Consider the following 19,545-nt stretch of genomic DNA (forward strand, 5'->3'; position numbering starts at 1 on the left):
CAATCTGTTGTAGTAATATTCACTAAGCCTCCAAACATGCCTTTATGGTTGGGTAGAGTGTTATCTGTTTTCAGATGGTGCAACTGAGGCACAAAGATTAAGCAACTTGTCCAAAACCACACAAGGTTCGGTAAATCGGGGATATGAGAGTTCTTGACTCTCAGATCTGTGCTTACTCTCCCAGATCGTGCTACCTTTACACCATATTTACTGTGCTTGATTTTGCAGTTTCCCTATATGCAGATCCTCACATTAAGGTCTGATGCTGCAGACCTTAACTTCCAAGATTGTAAACTGTTAAAGTTAGTTGCTAAGTGTCAGTATATTTATCACATTTTAAAACCCTAAGCAAGGGAATGAATGGTTAGAGACCTCAAAAATCTTCCATTGTCTCACAAATACATGCTCTTAAGTACAAAGAAGTGCATTGTAAGGTTTCAAGAAGATTTAGGAACTAATTGTATAGAAAGCATTTTGAGCTAAAGGGATGCATACAGACAAATATTTAATTCAGACTAAATTTTTTTAATGGTCTGGAACTTAACTTTTGCAAAAACACTCACATTTTTAAAGAACATTTATGTTCAGAATAAATATTGGCAAGTTTCAATCAAAATTAGAAGTGCAAAAATAATCCTTTAGAGTAGCTTGTTATAAGCTAGTTGCATCCTTAACTGGCTAGCATTTCTCCATGTCACATGACAAATGCTCGTTTGGCCTACATTTTCAAATTTTTTTGAGCATAAATGTATAGCTTTCACATCAGTTTGTGTGTTTCACTTAAATGTGTGTGGGGTGTTTGGGGGGAGGTAGGGAGGCATTCTCCCTCACTTCCCCAGCCCCCGACTGCAAGTCGTGGAATTGGCCCCCACACATGTGGCCCCATTGGCCTTACTGGAGCTGTCGTTCTCTTCCTTTCCCCCCTTTACGTCCCCAATATAGAAGTCAAACTATGCCTTTGCTTAAATGTGTGCCTCTTTGACTGCTGCAATGGCTGAGCAGGAGTTGGGCATGGAAAATTACTGATACTATGGTCTCATCTTTTTCCTTTGACAGTTACAAGGCTGTTGTACTAGCAGCAAATCACTTTGGTCGATTTTTCACTGGTCAGATCACAGCTGCTGGTAAAGTTCCTCCTGCCAAGGTATGTGGACTAAGAAAATTTATTCTGTAGCAGAGGTGGATTTCATGAGTATAGCAAACCACTGTTGATGGGTGTTAAATATTTTTTGACAGGCTTGTGTTTAGTTTCAGAGTTTAGAACCTGTTTGTTAATTCTGAGTCACTCCTTATTCAGGCAAAGTTTTCCATTGTCTGCAATGGAAGCTACTCTGAATATAAAGAATGTTGAACTTTAATAAATTTCACTTATGCTTAACTTTTTCAAATCATGCTTCTGATATAAAATCAGTTCATGCATTGGCAAGGTGATGAGGGTTTTTGAAACTATTTGGGATTGTCCGGCTGGAACTTTGGTGTCTAAGAATCCTAATAGAAATGGCCCTTGGTTGAGTTTAGTGAGGGGAAAGAAAGAGAATCAGTTGAGAATGGGAAACCAGTTTTTGTAAAATGGGGGGAAATGTATATTGCTTATGTCAGTCTATGTAGACTCCATGCTATATATGGGCTGACTCCCAAATTATTAGACGTTAGAAATGAATTTCATTAAATAATGTGATATTATGAACTATACCCTAGTCAAGTTGGACCCTGTACTGTAAGGTAATCAGTTAAATAGATCTGGTAAATGAGCCATAGTTCCTGTGGGGAATTCTGTACTGTGTCAAACTGAATTGGTGTCACTTTTCCAGATCACTTTGTATGTACCTTGATCTCTAATAACAAATGTTATTCTAGGTCCTTATAATTGGAGGGGGAGTTGCAGGGCTAGCTTCTGCAGGAGCAGCTAAATCGATGGGCGCCGTGGTTCGTGGATTTGATACCAGGTAAGTGTGGGTGTTTAAAATCTTGGAGGCAACTCAAGCTCATCTTTCATTTTTCATGAAATGGTGGAGTATAAAAAAAATCGTCCTGCCAAGGATTTTATTTCAGTTCACTCCCAAACAGAAAAATCATATCACCAGCCATTCACATTGTTCATAAAAAGTGGCTGTATCAGACCCCACTATAAAGCCAGAGGATTATACACGTAAAATGAATGGAAGGGTGTTTATTTGTTCAGACTTTCAGGAAAAACCCCTCATCACCTTTCAGGTCTCTGCTTTTCTGGAAGCTGCAGGGGAGGAAAAAAAAGAGAGGAGGCAAGGTTTATATACTCTTATTTCCCAGCATGTCTTGCCTCAGACCAGGACTACATGGCTGCTGGAAGGAACTATGTTTCCCAGAATCCTTGCTATCCTATATCCCAGAGCAAGGGCATCTGGGAATTCCTGAGCAAGGCTTTTTCCTTGCCATTGGATGGGGAGCGGAGATCCAACCTACTCTGCTCTTGCAGAGGGGGAAGCAGAATCAGCAGTATGAGCCGTTTTAAATGCTACCATCCTAAGACTGCTTCCTCTGCCTCAGATCATTCTCCTGTCCCAAAGGCATTTTTAAGAGGCAAGCCAGGAATAATGGGGTAATGGTGGCCCAGAAAAATTTCCCTCATGAGCCTTAAATGTTTGTTTCTCTTATTAAAGAATTTGCTTTTATTGAATTATTGTGTGCATATCCTAAAATCATAGGATAGGAAGGGACCTTGAGAGGTCATCTAGTCCAGTCCCTTGCACCATGGCACGACTAAGTATTATTTAGGCCATCCTTGACAGGTGTTCATCTAAAATGCTCTTAAAAATCTCAAATGATGGAGATTCCACAACCTCCTGAGGCAATTTATTCCAGTGCTTAACCACCCTGACAGGAAGTTAAGAAGAACAATTTTTCTCCCTCCTTGTAACAACCTTTTATGTACTTGAAAACTTAACATGTCCCCTCAGTCTTCTGTTTCCAGGCTAAACAAACGCAGTTTTTTCAGTCTTCTCTCATAGGTCATATTTTCTAGACCTTATATGTTGTATTGGTAGTTATACTGTATATTTGGTTATATTTCATGTGCTTAGGGTTTAGATATATCTTTTGTCAAATTTGAAGAAATAAATGAATACATATCAATTTTTTTATGGAGTGAAATGCTGCAGAAATTCTGGCAGAAGCTCTCTGATTTTGAAAGCTGTTTCCATTCCATTATATTTAAATACAACAATTGATTATATAAAGTATGTGTGGGAATGGGGAGGAGGGGAAGCAAGCATTCTTCGTAATGGATTATGTTTCTCAGAGGCAGAAATTAAATTCCATCTTAAGTTTTCCAAGTGTATGTGCTCAGCAAGCTGAGTATTTTCATCTTGATGTACAAAGATTTGTGTGCATAATTCCTTGCATGTTGAGATTATATTGAAATTGGAAAGTAGTCTCTGAAAAGTTAATATTTTGCACTGTGCTGCCACCTGATAATAAAATCCTGCAATAATAAGCAAATGTGGGTGCAGGAACGATTGCAATCTACCTGGGGTGGTGATAGAGGCTATAATCATAGTATGAGTGCCTCAAGATTTTTAATGTATGTATCCTCTCACATCCTTGCCATGTAGTAAAATTCTTTTATGCCCATTTTGCAGATGGGTAACTGGTCGTTGGACCATACTTTCTCTCTTTGCTCTTCCTCTCTGATTGCTACTGTAAGAGTCTCCAATAAAATTCTGGATGGATTGAATTGTCACTACAAAAACTGACTTGACTTTTCTGTGGTCTGCGTTTTGTCTAAACCTTTAGAGCTGCAGCTTTGGAGCAATTCAAATCTCTTGGTGCTGAGCCTTTAGAAGTGGATTTAAAGGAATCTGGAGAGGGGCAAGGCGGGTATGCAAAAGAAATGTCCAAAGAGTTTATTGAAGCTGAAATGAAACTTTTTGCCAAACAATGCCAAGAAGTTGACATCATCATCAGTACAGCTCTTATTCCTGGTATGTCACCAATGCAGCAGACACGTTTTCCTCTTCTGCTCTGAATACTTTTAATATTCCATCTCCACTATCCTCAGGTAAGTGTGCATCTTTGGGGCTATCTTGACTCCATTGCGAGGGAGCAGAAGGCAGAGAAACTGTTGGTAATTCAGCTTTACATAAATCTGTCCCTCTTCTTCTGTTGGTGGGTGAGCTGTTGAAGCTGTTGAAGAGGTTGCCATATTTGTCTTTCCCACAGCTGATGCCTTGTGTAAAACAGATGTTCAGGCCTCCTTTGCTGTTGGAGTTCCTGGTCTTTAGCCCTTTCTGGGATGGCTCTCTCTCTTTCACCTTGGTGATTTTATCTTGTGTACTCTTTTGCCACTCACTCAGCAGTCTTCAGCAGCCCCAGGACTCTTGATTCTGTGAAGTTCCTTCAGTCTTGCTAGAAAATAATGAAGTATTAGAAAAATGTACACTGCTACTTATCAGTCAGAATTTTAAAAACTGTGCAGATTAAATTAATTTAAATATTTCTTCTTTTAAATGCAACCCTCATATTCTTTGTAGATATAACGTAACTAAAATTATTTAAATTCTATACTACCCAACTTCAATGGTGGTGGTTAAATTATGCTCATAACACTTGTGTAAACATGAAGTCTATTGACTTCAATGTATGTACTATCTTTATGCTGTTGTAAATATAAAAGGAATTTGCACTAAATGAAGTAAGGATCTGCAGGACTCTTACCTAATTGTCTCTAGAACATGTGCAGTGAATAAGACAAATTGTGCTGTAATAGTAGCTTGTGACCATGTCATTAAAATTTAAATCAAAACGTGTGTGTGTGTGTGTCAGTGTCAGTGTCAGAGTTTTAAGGTTGCATGGACAAGCAATTTCTGAGTGCTTTGTTTGCTACCTTAATATTCTTTTAACGGTTTGTGTGTGGCATTGGTGATTGTTGGGTGTCACTTCAGCCATGAGATCTGAAATTTCTCCTCATAGACCTTTCTTGCCTTCAGTTCTTGTCAATAGGGTATTTCAGTGTTTGCTGGATTTTTCTTATGTAAGAAATAAATGCATGCTCTTATTTAAACAAGCTTGAAGTTGTTCTTTTAAGGCCCTTATTGCATAAAGATACTCACTTGCACAGAGTTTTTAGCTGGATTCATTGGGATTCTACTGGCTGAATCCCTTTGCAGGATCCAGGTCTAACTTCTGCAGAAACCATATACCCTTTAAGAAAGATATTGAAGGTTCATTTACTGGAATGAATAGGGATGGCAGTGGGCTTAGATTCTATTGCTGCTTGTATTTGGAGACCAGAGGCACTTTAGAAATACTTTTTTGGTTTCTTTAAAGGTAAATTTGCAGGTCATAGCCTAAAGATAAATAAAAGTAAATGCAGAATAGCATTTTCTAACGTTGTTTTTTACATAAGCAAAAATGTGCTTTTGGGAGAACATCATTTTATTATTTCTTAAGGGGTCATGAAGAGGTTTTCTACTTATTTGGGGAAAAGGTTATACTATCTTCATTCAAATTAGAGACTATATTCTCTCCTTAATGTTCACATACAATTTGTATTGAGTTCTATGGTGGCTATATGCAGATAGTGTATATTTCTCTGAGGAGAGAATTTGGCCCTTGGACATTATCCACAGGATATGATACTTACATGTAGCCTGCTGTATATATATATTTTTTGTCTTACCAGGTAAAAAAGCTCCTATCTTGTTTCGTAAAGACATGATTGAATCAATGAAAGAAGGTTCAGTTGTTGTGGATTTGGCTTCAGAAGCAGGAGGAAACTTTGAAACTACTAAGCCAGGAGAGCTTTATGTTCACAAGGTATGGGCTTTCTTAAGTAGCAGTTCTGGATTTATAAGAGTGCACGTTGTTTGAGGACTCCATAGCTTTTAAACTAAACACTGAAAATGGTTCCTGGTCTACCATTTAGGCTTAAAAAAAAAAAAAAATTAAGACTATCATTTTGTTACCAGTCATATTTTTGAAAGACAAGTGTAATTCAAGGCCTGCTCAGGAAGGATTGCCTTAATAGATCATGTTTCTTAGACTTGATAGAAACTGATATGAGGCCACGTCTACACTACTTGCCGCCAACTATCGGGGATTGATTTATCATGTCTCGTCTAGATGCGATAAATTGATCCCCAGATCGATGCCCGTGCTCTACCTCGGCAGGAGGAGTAAGCGGAGTTGACGGGGAGCCACGGTAGTCGACTTACCTGGCTGTCCTCACGGCCAGGCAAGTCAAACTAAGATACTTCGATTTGCATAGCTGAAGTTGCATATCTTAAATTGATTCCTGCCTCCTCAGTGTAGACCAGCCCTGACTCAGCTGTGGCAAAATCTATGGCTACACTACTGCGCTTACAGGGGCGCTTCTGTAGCGCTGCTAGTGCAGATGCTCTGTGCCAATGAGAAAGCTCTCCTGTCGACTTAATTACTGCAGCCCCACAAGTGGCAGTAGCTGTGTCGGTAGGAGAAGCTATCCTGCCAACATGGCATTGTCCTTACCAGCGCTTAGGTCGGTGTAACTTGTCTCTCAGGGGGTGGCTTATTCACATCCCTAAGTGATATAACGTACATAAACATAAGCTGTAAAGTAGCCATAACCTGATAATTTTTTCCCCTTCTGTATTTAACTCAACTTGTTTTGGGATACCTAGTTCAAAAAGACTAAATTACCAGTTAAATGTTGTGTTCTGTTGAAAATTGATAGTAACATTTTTTTCTTTTGATAGTGAATATAATTTACATCTCTTTGGCAGACTTCAGTTACACAGAACAGAAATATGTATTCCTAGTCTTCTCAGTTAAATTATTTTATTTCTTTACATTTGAAAAATAAAATGATACATATACAAAGGTTCTAAGCACCCTGAAACTAACTTAAACATTGCAACATTTAGTACTACACTTAGGAAGGAAAAATCAAATACACAAATACAAAATGGGTAATAACTGGCCAGGCAGTAGTACTGCAGAAAAAGATCTGGGAATTATAGTGGATAACAAATTGAACATGAGCTAACAATGAAATACAGTTGCAAAAAAGGCTGCTATTCGGGGGGTAATTAACAAGAATGTTGTAGCTAAGACACAGGAGGTAATTGTACCACTTACTAGACATTGGTGAGTCCTCTGCTGGAGTATAGTGTCCAGTTTTAGGTACCACACTCTTAAGAAAGATGTGGACGTACTAAAGGCAGTCCAAAGGAAAGCAACAAAAATTATAATTTGTTTTAGAAAACCTGACCTATGAGGAAAGGTTAAAAAAGAAGGGGGGGGGGACCTGATAAGTCTTCAGGTATGTTAAATGCTGTCATAAAGACAATGGTGATCAATTGTTCTCCATATCAACTGAAAGTAGGTTAAGTAGTAATCTGTGTAGTCTGCAGCAAGAGAGATTTAGGTTAGCTGTTAGGAAAAACTTCCTAACTCTAGAAATATTGAAGTATTGGAATAGGTTACAAAAGGAGGTTGTGGAATCCCCATTATTGGAGGTTCTTAAGATCATGTTAGACAGACACTTGTCAGGGCTGGTGTAGGTATACTTGATCCTGCCTCAGCGTGGGTGGATGGACTAGATGACCTCTTAAGGTCCCTTTTTTAGCCCCCCATTTTTATGTTTTATGATTAAAAAAGCAAATATAGCCAAGGACAAATATCTTGACTCAGCCAGACAGCCAGCTGCATAAAAGCTCCTTTCCATTCCCTCATCAGTCTGGGAACGCACCCTTAACACTCTTCCAAAAGACTGAAAAGACTTAATAGGCCATTCTATCTACCTCTCATCTGGCTGTTTTAAAGTACCTGAAGTTGTAAGAGTATTAAAATTAGAGATGGAAAAATGCTCACATAGTGCGTCCCTCTTAACGTTCAGGCTTAATCCCAGTGGTGTGCAAAGTGAATGGATTTACTCATGTTGTGATATAAACGTTGTTGGTAAAAAAATACCAACTGTAAGTGTAAACTTAATGCAACAGTTTGTTTTGTAACTTATTAAAATCTATACAAACCTTTACTAAAACTAAACTTGCTACTTGATGTGCATATCCAGAAAGGTTTTGGATGTTGAGAAACACTGTTTCTTCTGAGAATTGTACTCTACTTTTCAATGTTTCACTTGGTTTTATTTAGGGAGTTACGCATATAGGTTATACAGACCTTCCAAGTAGAATGGCTACCCAGGCCAGTACTTTGTACTCCAACAATGTTACCAAACTTCTAAAGGCTATAAGTCCTGACAAGGAAAACTTCTACTTTGATCTGAAGGACCAATTTGACTATGGCACTCTGGACCATGTTGTTAGAGGCACTGTGGTAATGAAGGTAAGTCAGCATACTATATCTTTATAACTGTATTTTTGTTTACTTCCAGACCTATAATTGAAATCTCCTTAAATCCATCCTAAGGAGGTAAATATTTGCTTGTTTTTATATGTAGCTTATGAAACACAGCCTTGTTTTTGTGTTCATGTTAAACTTTCCTCTGGTCTCTGCAATGATTGTGGTTTCTTATCATCACTACTTTTTTTATCAAAGGGCCACCATCAATGGAAAATAACATTTATCAGAAAATGCTGTGCCTACTACAGTTAACAGAAAAGCCTAAGATTTCTACAACTGCAAAAAACAAAAATGTCTTTATGTATTATGTTTGCTTGCTTTGTGAATTTTGACAACACTTTCTGAGTAGACATTTATGCTATTTCCATATATAGTCAGTTTTCCCCTTGCTGAAAAGATCCTTATAAGCATCCCGAAGGGAGCAGAAAAACACTTCTTCTAAAATCTATTTTCAAGGAATTTAAACAAATAAAAATTAGGAGATGGTACTTAAAGGGAGCTCTCGCAGAAATAGAATTTTAACATTACATTTAAAAAAGATCAAGTTAACAGTATGCTTTCAAGTTGTTTTTTAGCGTAGGTCAAAGCCAAAGGAAACATGAAGGCCTTAATTTATTCATAGAACAGGTCCAGCAATGGTAATACAAATTTCTCATCTCTTTCCATATTAATGTGTATCGTTTGTGATCTTATGGAACATTTAAGTGAGAAGGATAGTTCATTGTGATATCGGTGTCTGTCCACTTCAAATTAGTTTCCTTGTATTCCAACTTTAGCTGGGAAGGGAGTGAGTTGTATATAGATACTGTGTTTTGCCTTTTTTTTGTCCTAACGTGTGCTTAATGGTTCACGTAATCGAGACAGACTCCTCTGAGCAGGAAATATGTGTCTGTCTATGCGTTTGAGAGGCAACGTGGCTTAGATAAGGCACTGGGCAGATAGTCAGGAGACCTGCGTTCTATTACCTGCTCTACTACTGACATGCTGTATGACCTTGGGCAGGTTGCTTAATCTCTGTACTTCTGTTTACCCTCCTGTCCTTTGTTTGTCTTATGTATTTAGATTGTAAGTTATTTAGCAAAGGACTTGTCTCTCACTGTATGTTGTACAGTGCCTAGCATAGTGGGGCCCTGTTATTGACTGGGGATTCTAGCTGCTAGTATACTACTACTCCCTTAGGTGCCTAGCTCAATGTTAATTCTGTGAATAAATAGTAATGGGGTGGTGGGGTGAGATGCTGTGAGTGAGGAAAGGGAGGAACCAGAGGAGGAGCGAGGGAAGCAGACTCCAGGCTGGTGAGGGATGACCTGGAAGTTCCTACTCCTGTTTGTATGGCAGTTCCTCAGTGGCTGGTGCCTGGTGCCCCGGCTCCCCATGCCAGTGCTGGCACACACATTCCTGCCCTCCCCCAGGCTGGGTGTCTCTGCTAGGACCTGTAGTGGCTGGAAGATGGGGAGAGAATTGTTCCTACCTGCTTCCTGGTGGCCAGCCCAGTCTTGTGTACCGGCCCCGCCTCTGGGTCAGAAACACAGCTGGATCCTGCCCTTGCCTCTGAGATATTGTGGGGAGAGGGGAGACTAGAAACATATATCAGCCCCTTCAATATTTCCATTGCAGGGTTGCTAGCCCCTGCCCACCTCTAGTTCCACTGTCCTGAACAATAATCTTTAGCATTGACTGAAAAGATATGTTTTGAAGAATATTCTGTTCATAATTATGGCTCTTACTTGACAAGCCACAGACCAGATTTTCACCCATCATTCTTTGATTTTGATCTTGACTCTTGTCTAAAGAATTTTATTTTTTTTTTGAAGAAGCAATGACCAGCTGGGCAAGCCATCTATCATTCTAGGGGTAACTGTAACTTTTTGTATTGTCAGGATGGCAAGGTGACTTTTCCAGCACCTCCACCAAACAACATTCCTCAGGGAGTCCCTGTGAAACAGAAGAGTGTGGCTGAGCTGGAAGCTGAGAAAGCAGCCACGATCACACCTTTTAGAAAAACTATGACTACTGCATCTGCATATACTGCAGGTGAGAGAACTCTGACACTGCAACTACATCCTAGGTTAGGTGACTGTGTGTTGTGTGCTAAATTCAGCCTCTTGGAAACTTAGGTGTGTCTGTATGGGGAAGAAGGTAGTTTATCTTAATTCACTTTGGAAGTAAATCAAGCTGAACTGAATTAAGATCAATTTAATTCTGAATAAGACCATCCACATAGGATGCATTGTAACTAATCCACTTTACAAGTTAATTCACATGAATTTTCTTGGGCATAGCCATGTAGACAAGTTCTTAATGAAAAATAGTAACTTTAATCATTCCATTAGTAACTAGTTCTAACCCTATTTGTTGATGTGTGAGAAACCGACTGGTTGATTACTGAGTTAGTGTAAAAACAATGCAATAATTGTGTTTTGGAGAGCAAAATTTAAAGAATCTCACCAGAAATGCAGGTATTTCAACATCTCAAATAGTCCAGAGTAATGTGACATGCATGGGTGTATGTTTGGCTTGCTTAATTTAGAATCTGTGAAATACTTCATATTCCAGCAAAGTCCTTGGAGTATGTGTGTTTGAATTCTTTTACGGTAGTGGATTTTTTCACGCTTTACTGGACAATAAGAGACACCAACTTTGCTAAGTACTGGGAACAAGTGCTTGCTTTTGAAGAATAAGCAGCAGGCAATAAGAGTTGCCAGTAGGTATTCAATTAGCATTTTACATGCACCAATATTGTAAGTTAGCCTGTTAAGGAATTCAGAATATGTAATTGCCTGTCTGTTTTCTTTTCTTCTTTAAAACTCATGGTTTAAGTATTGCAACAGAATTTCAACATGATTGTGGTACTCTTTTATTTAGCTTTTGCATTTAATCAAAACAGGAGAGACATCACATTCAGCACTACCTTTCCCAAGGTAGAAAGCTCTTCTACCAGGGTAGCTTTGTCTGTGTGCATAATAAAAATCCAGAGAGCAGGTTTATTAATAAAGATCAGCACCTGCAGAGCCTTTCATCAGGCCCACAGATCTGATAAGTTCATACACAAAACTGTACTTGATTTTTACCTCAATTCTGTCACAGTTCAGGGCAGCTGCACTTGTATTCCCCCTCATGGCCCAGCAAGAGCATTTGCTCCAGGCCCCTTCTCCTCAGTTGGTACCTCTCTTAGGCAGAGATCCACGCTCTCTCTGTCCTGACTTGGGTATTTACAGGTCCCTTCCTGTACTGTGACCTCCCTAGGAAACGGAGGCTCCCTAAGCTGGCCTGCTTTATTTTTTGCTTCAGAGACATTAGACAGTATAATTGCCTACAGTTCAGCTACCACACAGGGCTTTCTAAGCAAGCACATTTATTCTTAAGGTAAAACCATTACAGAGAAAACATTGACAATAATAAAAGAATCTACATGCATGGAAATAAGCTTACTAGAGATCACCCTCTTACTTTAATAAGGGCTCTGGGTTCAGACCCCAGCCAGGGGTTTTCCTATGGTCAGAGGTTCATCACAGCTTCAGCTCAGAACAAGCAAACTTATGCATCGGAGTCCCTCCTTTATCCAGTTTGGGTCTCTGAAGACACCATGAATAGGTAATCAGCCAGACAATGGATTTCCCTCTCAGGGGGAAACTTCAGAAGGCTGATTTCTTACATAATGGGAGTGAGGGCATTTTCATACCCCTTAAAAGAAGTTACATACAATCCCACAATAGTACATAAGTATTTGCATTTTTAATACAGTGAGCTCCTACAGTGCTTAAACCTGACTGAATTAATTTTAATTTGTCAGTCAAGTTTGTCCAAGATATTGTCATGTCTGTCACAAATGCTTTATTTCCATTGTACAGAATTTAAAGCTAGAAGTACATTTACAATCTGGACAGTAGTAGAAATCTGAGATGAACTCCACCCAACACCTTGGCTGACACAGACAGTTAAAGTCTATTGGATTTGTCAACTCAAATTTCGAAGTAGGCTTTGAGCTGATAAGCTATAATTGCTCCCATATAACTATAACTGTTGGGTTAATGATCTTCTAATCAAGGAGTCACCAGGTGGGCATTATTATTTTAAAGCCATGACAAGCTATTGGGTAACTTGATTTAAATAGTGAGCCCAGTGCAGTCTGGTTCAGACTGACTTGTTTCATTGTTTCTGGCTGTCAGTTTGAAAAGGATGGCATTTCCCCCTTTCTTTCCTTATGGGAGTTTGGCATGTCTTTTTTAGCACTGGGAGGGAGCTGATGGGTGAGGGCCCTCTGGACCTTCTCCTCTTGGCTCATGTTTAGGGCTGGATCTGCCAGAAGGAATAATGGGCTTCCATTCACCTTTTACGCTACAAGGCAGCAATCTTCCTTGGTTTTCAGACCTTGGCATTTCCTGTTATTTTGCTGAAAATTAGTTCTTGTGATGAAAGACAAGGGGTGCACAGCCAATGCTACTTGATGCACTCCTGCTGACCTGTGCAGGGAGGGTGACATAGTTGGCTATCTTCTGTGGCATTCATGGTCTGGTCAGATTGGGAGTGATGCTCCCTTGTCCCTTCTGAATGCGGGGGTCTCGTTGTACTGCCTAGGTCAACACTCTGTCACAGTCCTCTTTGACAGCCATCTGATTGTCACATCCCATGTGTCATTTGCTTGGATTGACCATTACAAAAACCTTTTATTTCTGTAAACTGTGCAGATTTATTCTGGACACCAAAATGGAACTACAGGCTTCCATAATTAGTCACTTTTCAGTGTAGACGTGCATTTCAAGGCTCTGTGTTTGTTCTCAGAGTAGTGTAATGTTGGCATCAGATGTGCACTACTCATTTGTCCAAGGTAATATTGAAATGAGTGTAAAATGCCGTGATGGAGGAGAAGGGAGGGTTCTTAATCCAAGCTGTATCTTCACCATAGTATCGGAGCACCTAAAAGTTTCAAGAAATAAGATGTGTTCAATAGTGTATGGTTGGGTATTATTAGGGAAATGGGGTGGACACATTCATCAACTGCTTAATCTGATTTACATATTCAATATGTCATACAGTTTCAGTGGAGAAATGTAAATAAACCATTTAGAGATCACAATTTTGCATTAACCTTGTCCTCCTTAGGTTTGACTAGCTTGCTGGGGCTGGGCATTGCAGCTCCTAATTCTGCATTCCCACAGATGGTGACAACGTTTGGTTTAGCTGGAATAGTAGGGTACCACACAGTCTGGGGTGTGACCCCTGCTCTTCACTCTCCACTCATGTCTGTGACTAATGCTATCTCAGGTAGGTGATTGCCCTGCGGCTATTCGTGTTGTGTAGAGGAAATATTGGGTGCAGTTATGCTATTTTATGAGCTTTTAGTAGAAGTTTAATCCTCTGTATTTAAGCTGCAAAGGACCCAGATTTGAGACTATTCCAACTGAACCTTTTGTCATAAATAGCAAAGATAACAGACTTCATGTGTGGTTCTAACTACTGGTAGCCTCCTTCAAAGAGAACTAGTTACAAATCTATACAGGCAAACATACTGCATATTTTTTTAAGCAATTTATGATGTAACTGGGTTGTCTCTTGCCTGGGGCATGGCAACCTGTTTCCTGCATACCACACCTCTCCCTTTCAATCTATCCAAAATCCTGCCACTAAAATCATCTCCCTCTCCTTCCCTTCTGGCAGGCTTGTTGCTCTCTGCTTCCCTCCCCTTCCATATCATATTCAAGTCTTAGTCCTCACCTTTCAGGTCATAAACAAACTGTGCTTCCATCTCTGGTTTCTCTTCTTCCTACTTCCTCTTTTTACTCCCTTCAGTCCTCTGCCCCCTCTCTCTCCTTCTGTTGTCATCTTCATGCCTTCTTCCATGTTACTCTTTAATACTTGGAGTGGCCATCTTTCATGTTGCTCCTCAAAACTCGCTTCTGGAAAGTCTCCCACTAATGACCTCCATGAGGTTTATAACCCCCTCCTTGCCCTTAAAAAATTACACCAGCACTTGAGCTAGTACAAGTCTGAACAGCTTTGTCTGTTTTTCCTGGACTGTAAGCGCTTTCAAACAGGGGCCGTCTCCTCTTAATGTTTGTACAGCAGCATACAGAGTTGTGATTATTGCCAGCTTAATACTGAAATTAGGATTGACAGTAAACTGGCCATCACTTCTGAAATAACAGCTCTTCTTAGCCCTCATGAACAACAAAGCAGGCCACATTTGTGACCTAATAACTCAGGCTTTCATTTATAGATGAACAGCCAGTGCTGCTTAAATTAACATATGATGTGTTATATTCCAAAAATATATTGGTCTGTTGCTTTACTAATATGTTCTGTGGCACACTGGGATAGCTTTGCCAATAATTTTTATTTCACTGCAATCTTGGTTCAGAGGGATTAAACTATAGTGATGTGTACAGTGTGTGGCAAAACTATAATCAAGTGTTGTCTGTTGATTCTTGAATCACTGCTTGATATATAATTAGCTGTTTATATTCAGTAGCTTACTTATATCTTTTTCTAATAGGACTGACTGCCGTTGGTGGGTTGGCATTGATGGGAGGAAACTATTTCCCTGAAAGTACTCCTCAAGGTCTTGCTGTGCTTGCTGCTTTTGTGTCCTCTGTCAACATTGCAGGTATGAGCATGTTAACTTTCTATGAACATGAATCCAAACGCAATGTGACCACAGTCCATTAATGCCTTCCATTTTTGTAGTGGTATTGATTGAAATGACCCTAATTTATGGATTGGGATCATTTAAAAAGCAAAGAAGCTAGTATGGTTGTTGACAATGGCCTTCTTGTGTGCCCCTTCTATGATGTGACTTTCCGTTGGAGAAAGTCTGAGAATACCAGTTGTCCTTTATAGTTTAATCACTTTAGTGATTCCATGGAATACATGTATTCATCTGCATCTTGAGATGGTATTGTATTTATCCATCTCCCCTCTTTCCAGGTCGAAATTGTGGCCAAGCTGCAAAAAGACTCATAACAAAAATAGGGAACATATCAGTCTTTCCACTATGTATCATGGAAGGGCACTTGACTCCTATGAAGGTTGTTACTGGGCGAGAAGGGAGCAGCCATAATCTCCCTTCCTATACCTGTGTTAGTAAAAGCTCTGACACATGGTTAGGGTTTAGGCAGCAGAAACAGAGGACACCCACTGCAGAATTTTATTAGAAACTCCAGTGTGAGTCAGTGCTTTTCTATCCCACAGTAGGGAGGAGAAGTACGATACAGGCATGGATGATGAGTGGTGTGATCATCAATGAGCTGTGCTGCTGAACAGGTAGACAATTGAGAGTAATGGCAGATAGGTAGGCCACCTTACAAATTGGTGGGGTGTCCTACAGATCTTGATATCTGTATGTGGTTGCCAGCCCACCAACCCCGCCCTCCAATTGGATGAATTCCCTGTGTAGTCTAAAGAAAGTAGTTATATCTGACCTTGATCCTAGATATCTGTGTACCGGCTGGTACACCAGATTCCAAGCTTTCCAAAGCTCTTACTCATGTTCCAGTGGTTACTAGGATTAACTAAATATTTTCCTAGTAGGTTGGCCAAGGCCTAGTTTCAGCTTTCTTTTTTTTTTCTTTTGTACTTTGGCAAGGTGGCTTTCTGGTTACACAGAGAATGCTGGATATGTTCAAGCGTCCTACTGATCCCCCGGAATACAATTACCTGTACCTGCTCCCTGCTGGTGTCTTTGTAGGGGGATATGCAGCTGCTCTCCAGGGTGGCTATAATATTGAACAGGTAAGAAGATCCTTCATCTTCTGTCATTTGCTGATCCAGCTTTCACCAGGTCTCTTTCCTATTTGGCAACTGGACTTAAAATACACAGTGTTCAAATCACTTTGATCAAACAGGTTCTGAAATAAACCTACAAAAGGGCTGTATCCTGCTGTCCTTCATCTCCCACTCAGCTCTTTCTCAAATCGCCTCTAGTTTTACCTCTCAGTTATACATTTGGTAAAGATGACATGGGCAAGAGTTCAGAACCAGTCAAGACAAGGTCAAACGACTTTTCTGACATTTGCAGGTTTGTAAGTAACTTCTTTGTGGGAAAGGGAAAAATTCATTCTGTTGGTCTTGTTCCCTTTCTCCCCCAACACACTTAATTGCTATTCTTTCAGTATTACTTTCTTCTCTGTGCTTTGCCACACTTTCCACTTGTTGGGAATGCGTCTCGCTCCAGTTTGCATTATGAGTTCTCTCTCGCCTTTACTTGATGGCTGGGATATGGAGCTTGTCTGTATGTCAAGTACAGGCTTTTAGAACAAGCATCCACTGACTGCTAGTGACATGGGATATTTTTCTGTTGACGGGCTTTGGAGGGCACAAACTGTTAATGGCTTTTCATCCTCTGTTTATTTCCACACAGGCAGCCAAGTGTTAGCTAACTCCATGAGCTAGCTCCAAACTGCAAATGAACCTTGGACACTGACTTTAGTGTTGCAAAGTTTCTAAATAACAACTTCCTTTAAAATATCTTTATATTTCTAAAATAGCAGCAGGGTTTTTCACATTACGGACAACTCTCTTAAAAATGAATAGTAGAAATAAAGCTTAAATGCTATTGAAATGGGTGCTCTAGCAATACCTTAGAACGAAATAGAGAGCTAAGAGTTTTTTAAAAGTTTTTAAATCGGAGACCAGGCAAAAAAGGTAGGAGTTCTTTCACCTAAGTCTTGAAACTTGTAAACCACATTTGTTGTGGGGTAGAGGGAGGGATGGATGAATGGGATTCTGAGCTGCGGCCATATCTACAAAGATTTAGCCCAGAAGGAATGATAAGAGATAAGGTCTTTAAAAATAATCCCATTTTTCACAATGTAGAACATCTTATAGTGCTGCTTGTTCAGATTCAGATCATACTAGTTAAGAAAATGGAAATCAGTTACCTTTTCTTTTTTGTTGAAGTAAATCTAAAATAACTTCGTCTCAGGGTTTTATAACATAGTATTTTACAAACACCCATTTTATGCTATTTAAATGATTATTTAAATTAAATGTATCCATGTAAGCTAAATTCTTTTTCTTTTGTAAACAGGAAGTCAAAGGTATCATAAGTAAACATCAAAAATTATTTCCATACCCATTAGGACAGTTGAACTCTGACAACATTAGTTGGTGTTATGCTAAGAAAATCTTGCGCTTGCGAAGGGAAGACTTCTGGAAAGTTGTCTCAACTTAAAACTAATGTCATGAGAAGCAGGTGAACTAAACTAATAAAGCAAAAATCCTCAAATTTGATGTAAATGCAACCTTTTAAAATGACCACAGTCACATTACAACAACAAATTTGCACACCACAGTAAAATCTTGAACTCCTCTTCAGTAGCATTGGTTAAGATCAAATCCACCTTTGTGAACCATCAGCATTAAAATCTGTCTTTTATGTGATGATCGGAAAGATTTTCATGAATATATGTGTTTCTGTTGTTTTAAAGATGATGTATCTGGGCTCAGGCTTGTGTTGTGTTGGTGCTCTGGCTGGTCTGTCCACTCAAGGAACTGCCCGTCTGGGTAACACTTTGGGTATGATAGGTGTTGCTGGAGGTTTGGCGGCTACTCTTGGAGGCCTTAAACCATCCCCAGAATTGTTGGCTCAGATGTCAGGTGCAATGACCCTTGGTGGCACCATAGGTGAGTACAGCACCGTGTAAAATTAAGTTTTATAACTTACAGGTGAAATTAATAGCTCATGGTTACATGCCACTTTTGATATCTTTACTCTAACTTAGTGCCTATAGAGTGCTTTTATCCATCTATCAAAGCACTTTACTCAGGTGGGATCAGAATTGTGATCCCCACTTAGCAGATAAGGAGCTGCCTGCTTACAACAAAGTACATTTTACCAGCTCGCATCCCTCTGCCATAATAACAGGTGGGATCCCAGTCCTGCTGCAAGGCAATGAGATCAAGTCCAAAGACTGATCCTTGAGGAACTCCACTAGTAACCTTCCTGCAGCCCAATAATTAACCTTTCAGCACAACCATTGGTGTCATATCTTTAGCCACCCACCTCACAATTGTTGTACTAATCCCAATTTTCTCCATTTTAACTAATAATTTCCATTTATTACTGTATAAAATGCCTTACTAAAGTCCAAATAGATTAAATTTACCACACTTCCCTTAACTTTTTTTTTTTTTTTTTTTTAAAGACATTAAAGAAGGATATTGGGGTAGTCTGGCACAATCTACCTTTGTTAAACCTTGTTGCATTTTATCCCATTTTCCATTTATCACCAGGTCTTTAATGATTATTTCCTTCAAAATTTGTTCTAAAGGCTTACATACTATTGAGGTCAGACTAATGGATCTGTAGTTACCCAGCTCGCTCAGTAAGAAAATTAAGGAACAGAGGGGCTAAGCTGCAGGTTAGTTACTGACTGAGAAATTGAAATCTGGTCTTCTGAGTCTAGTCAGATTCCCTCTTTTTTTGGACTATGCTGCCTCATATAAAAAGAATACTGACTCTAATGGAAGCTTCTCAGGAGGCTGTAGTCTAATACTAATACATTTCTGACTTTTTTATTTCCTTATTCGCACAATGTCCCCAAGGCACAAAATTACTGACATTACTGTATTGAATAGAATACACAAGCTCATGATCGCATAAAACATTCTAATATTTTAATTCTTTGTCTCCAACTCTTGCCAGGTTTGACAATTGCTAAACGCATCCAGATTTCAGATTTACCTCAGCTAGTGGCTGCATTCCATAGTTTGGTAGGTTTGGCTGCTGTGCTCACCTGTGTAGCAGAGTACATGATTGAGTATCCTCACTTCGCTACTGACCCAGCTGCAAACCTCACCAAGATTGTGGCGTACCTTGGCACATACATTGGTGGTGTGACTTTCAGTGGCTCCCTCATAGCTTACGGGAAACTGCAAGGTGAGTATTGTCCATGTTGGGTAGAAGCTAATTTTTTTAATTTATTTTGTTTTTGTCATTTTTCTTTGACTCTAGCACCCACTTAATAAACTCTGTGTGTGTAGAGCTTAAAAAAATTTCTGTTTTACAGAAAATGTATCAAGTGAGTTAATATAGGCTTAACTTGAGGGGTTTTTTAATTGCTGCCTCGCATTTTTTTTTATTTGTTGTATAGTGCTTTTTTTGTGGATGATCTGCATTCAGTGTCCTTATGGACAGTATTTCTCATGTTAATCACCAAATAATGTAAACAATCCCCAGCCTACATTATGAAAAACTTAGTACTGATTTGGATTTCTTATTTAATGTAC

General features: G+C 39.4%; 1 protein-coding gene across 5 annotated transcripts in view; it reads left to right on the forward strand.

Annotated features, from left to right (window-relative positions):
* The window catches only part of NNT (nicotinamide nucleotide transhydrogenase), a 69,637-nt gene that overhangs the window by 16,180 nt on the left and 33,912 nt on the right, over positions 1-19,545 (forward strand). For all 5 annotated transcript variants that reach the window (XM_050946884.1, XM_050946886.1, XM_050946888.1 and 2 more), the window contains exons 5-15: positions 1,057-1,144; positions 1,858-1,946; positions 3,772-3,959; positions 5,660-5,793; positions 8,110-8,301; positions 10,200-10,353; positions 13,423-13,584; positions 14,813-14,923; positions 15,902-16,047; positions 17,745-17,940; positions 18,962-19,195. In XM_050946884.1, coding sequence (XP_050802841.1) covers positions 1,057-1,144; positions 1,858-1,946; positions 3,772-3,959; positions 5,660-5,793; positions 8,110-8,301; positions 10,200-10,353; positions 13,423-13,584; positions 14,813-14,923; positions 15,902-16,047; positions 17,745-17,940; positions 18,962-19,195 — 1,694 coding nt within the window. The remainder of the gene's footprint in view (positions 1-1,056; positions 1,145-1,857; positions 1,947-3,771; positions 3,960-5,659; positions 5,794-8,109; positions 8,302-10,199; positions 10,354-13,422; positions 13,585-14,812; positions 14,924-15,901; positions 16,048-17,744; positions 17,941-18,961; positions 19,196-19,545) is intronic.

This window comes from Gopherus flavomarginatus, chromosome 3 (assembly GCF_025201925.1).
Source record: "Gopherus flavomarginatus isolate rGopFla2 chromosome 3, rGopFla2.mat.asm, whole genome shotgun sequence".
In the NCBI taxonomy this organism is placed as follows: Eukaryota; Metazoa; Chordata; order Testudines; family Testudinidae; genus Gopherus; species Gopherus flavomarginatus.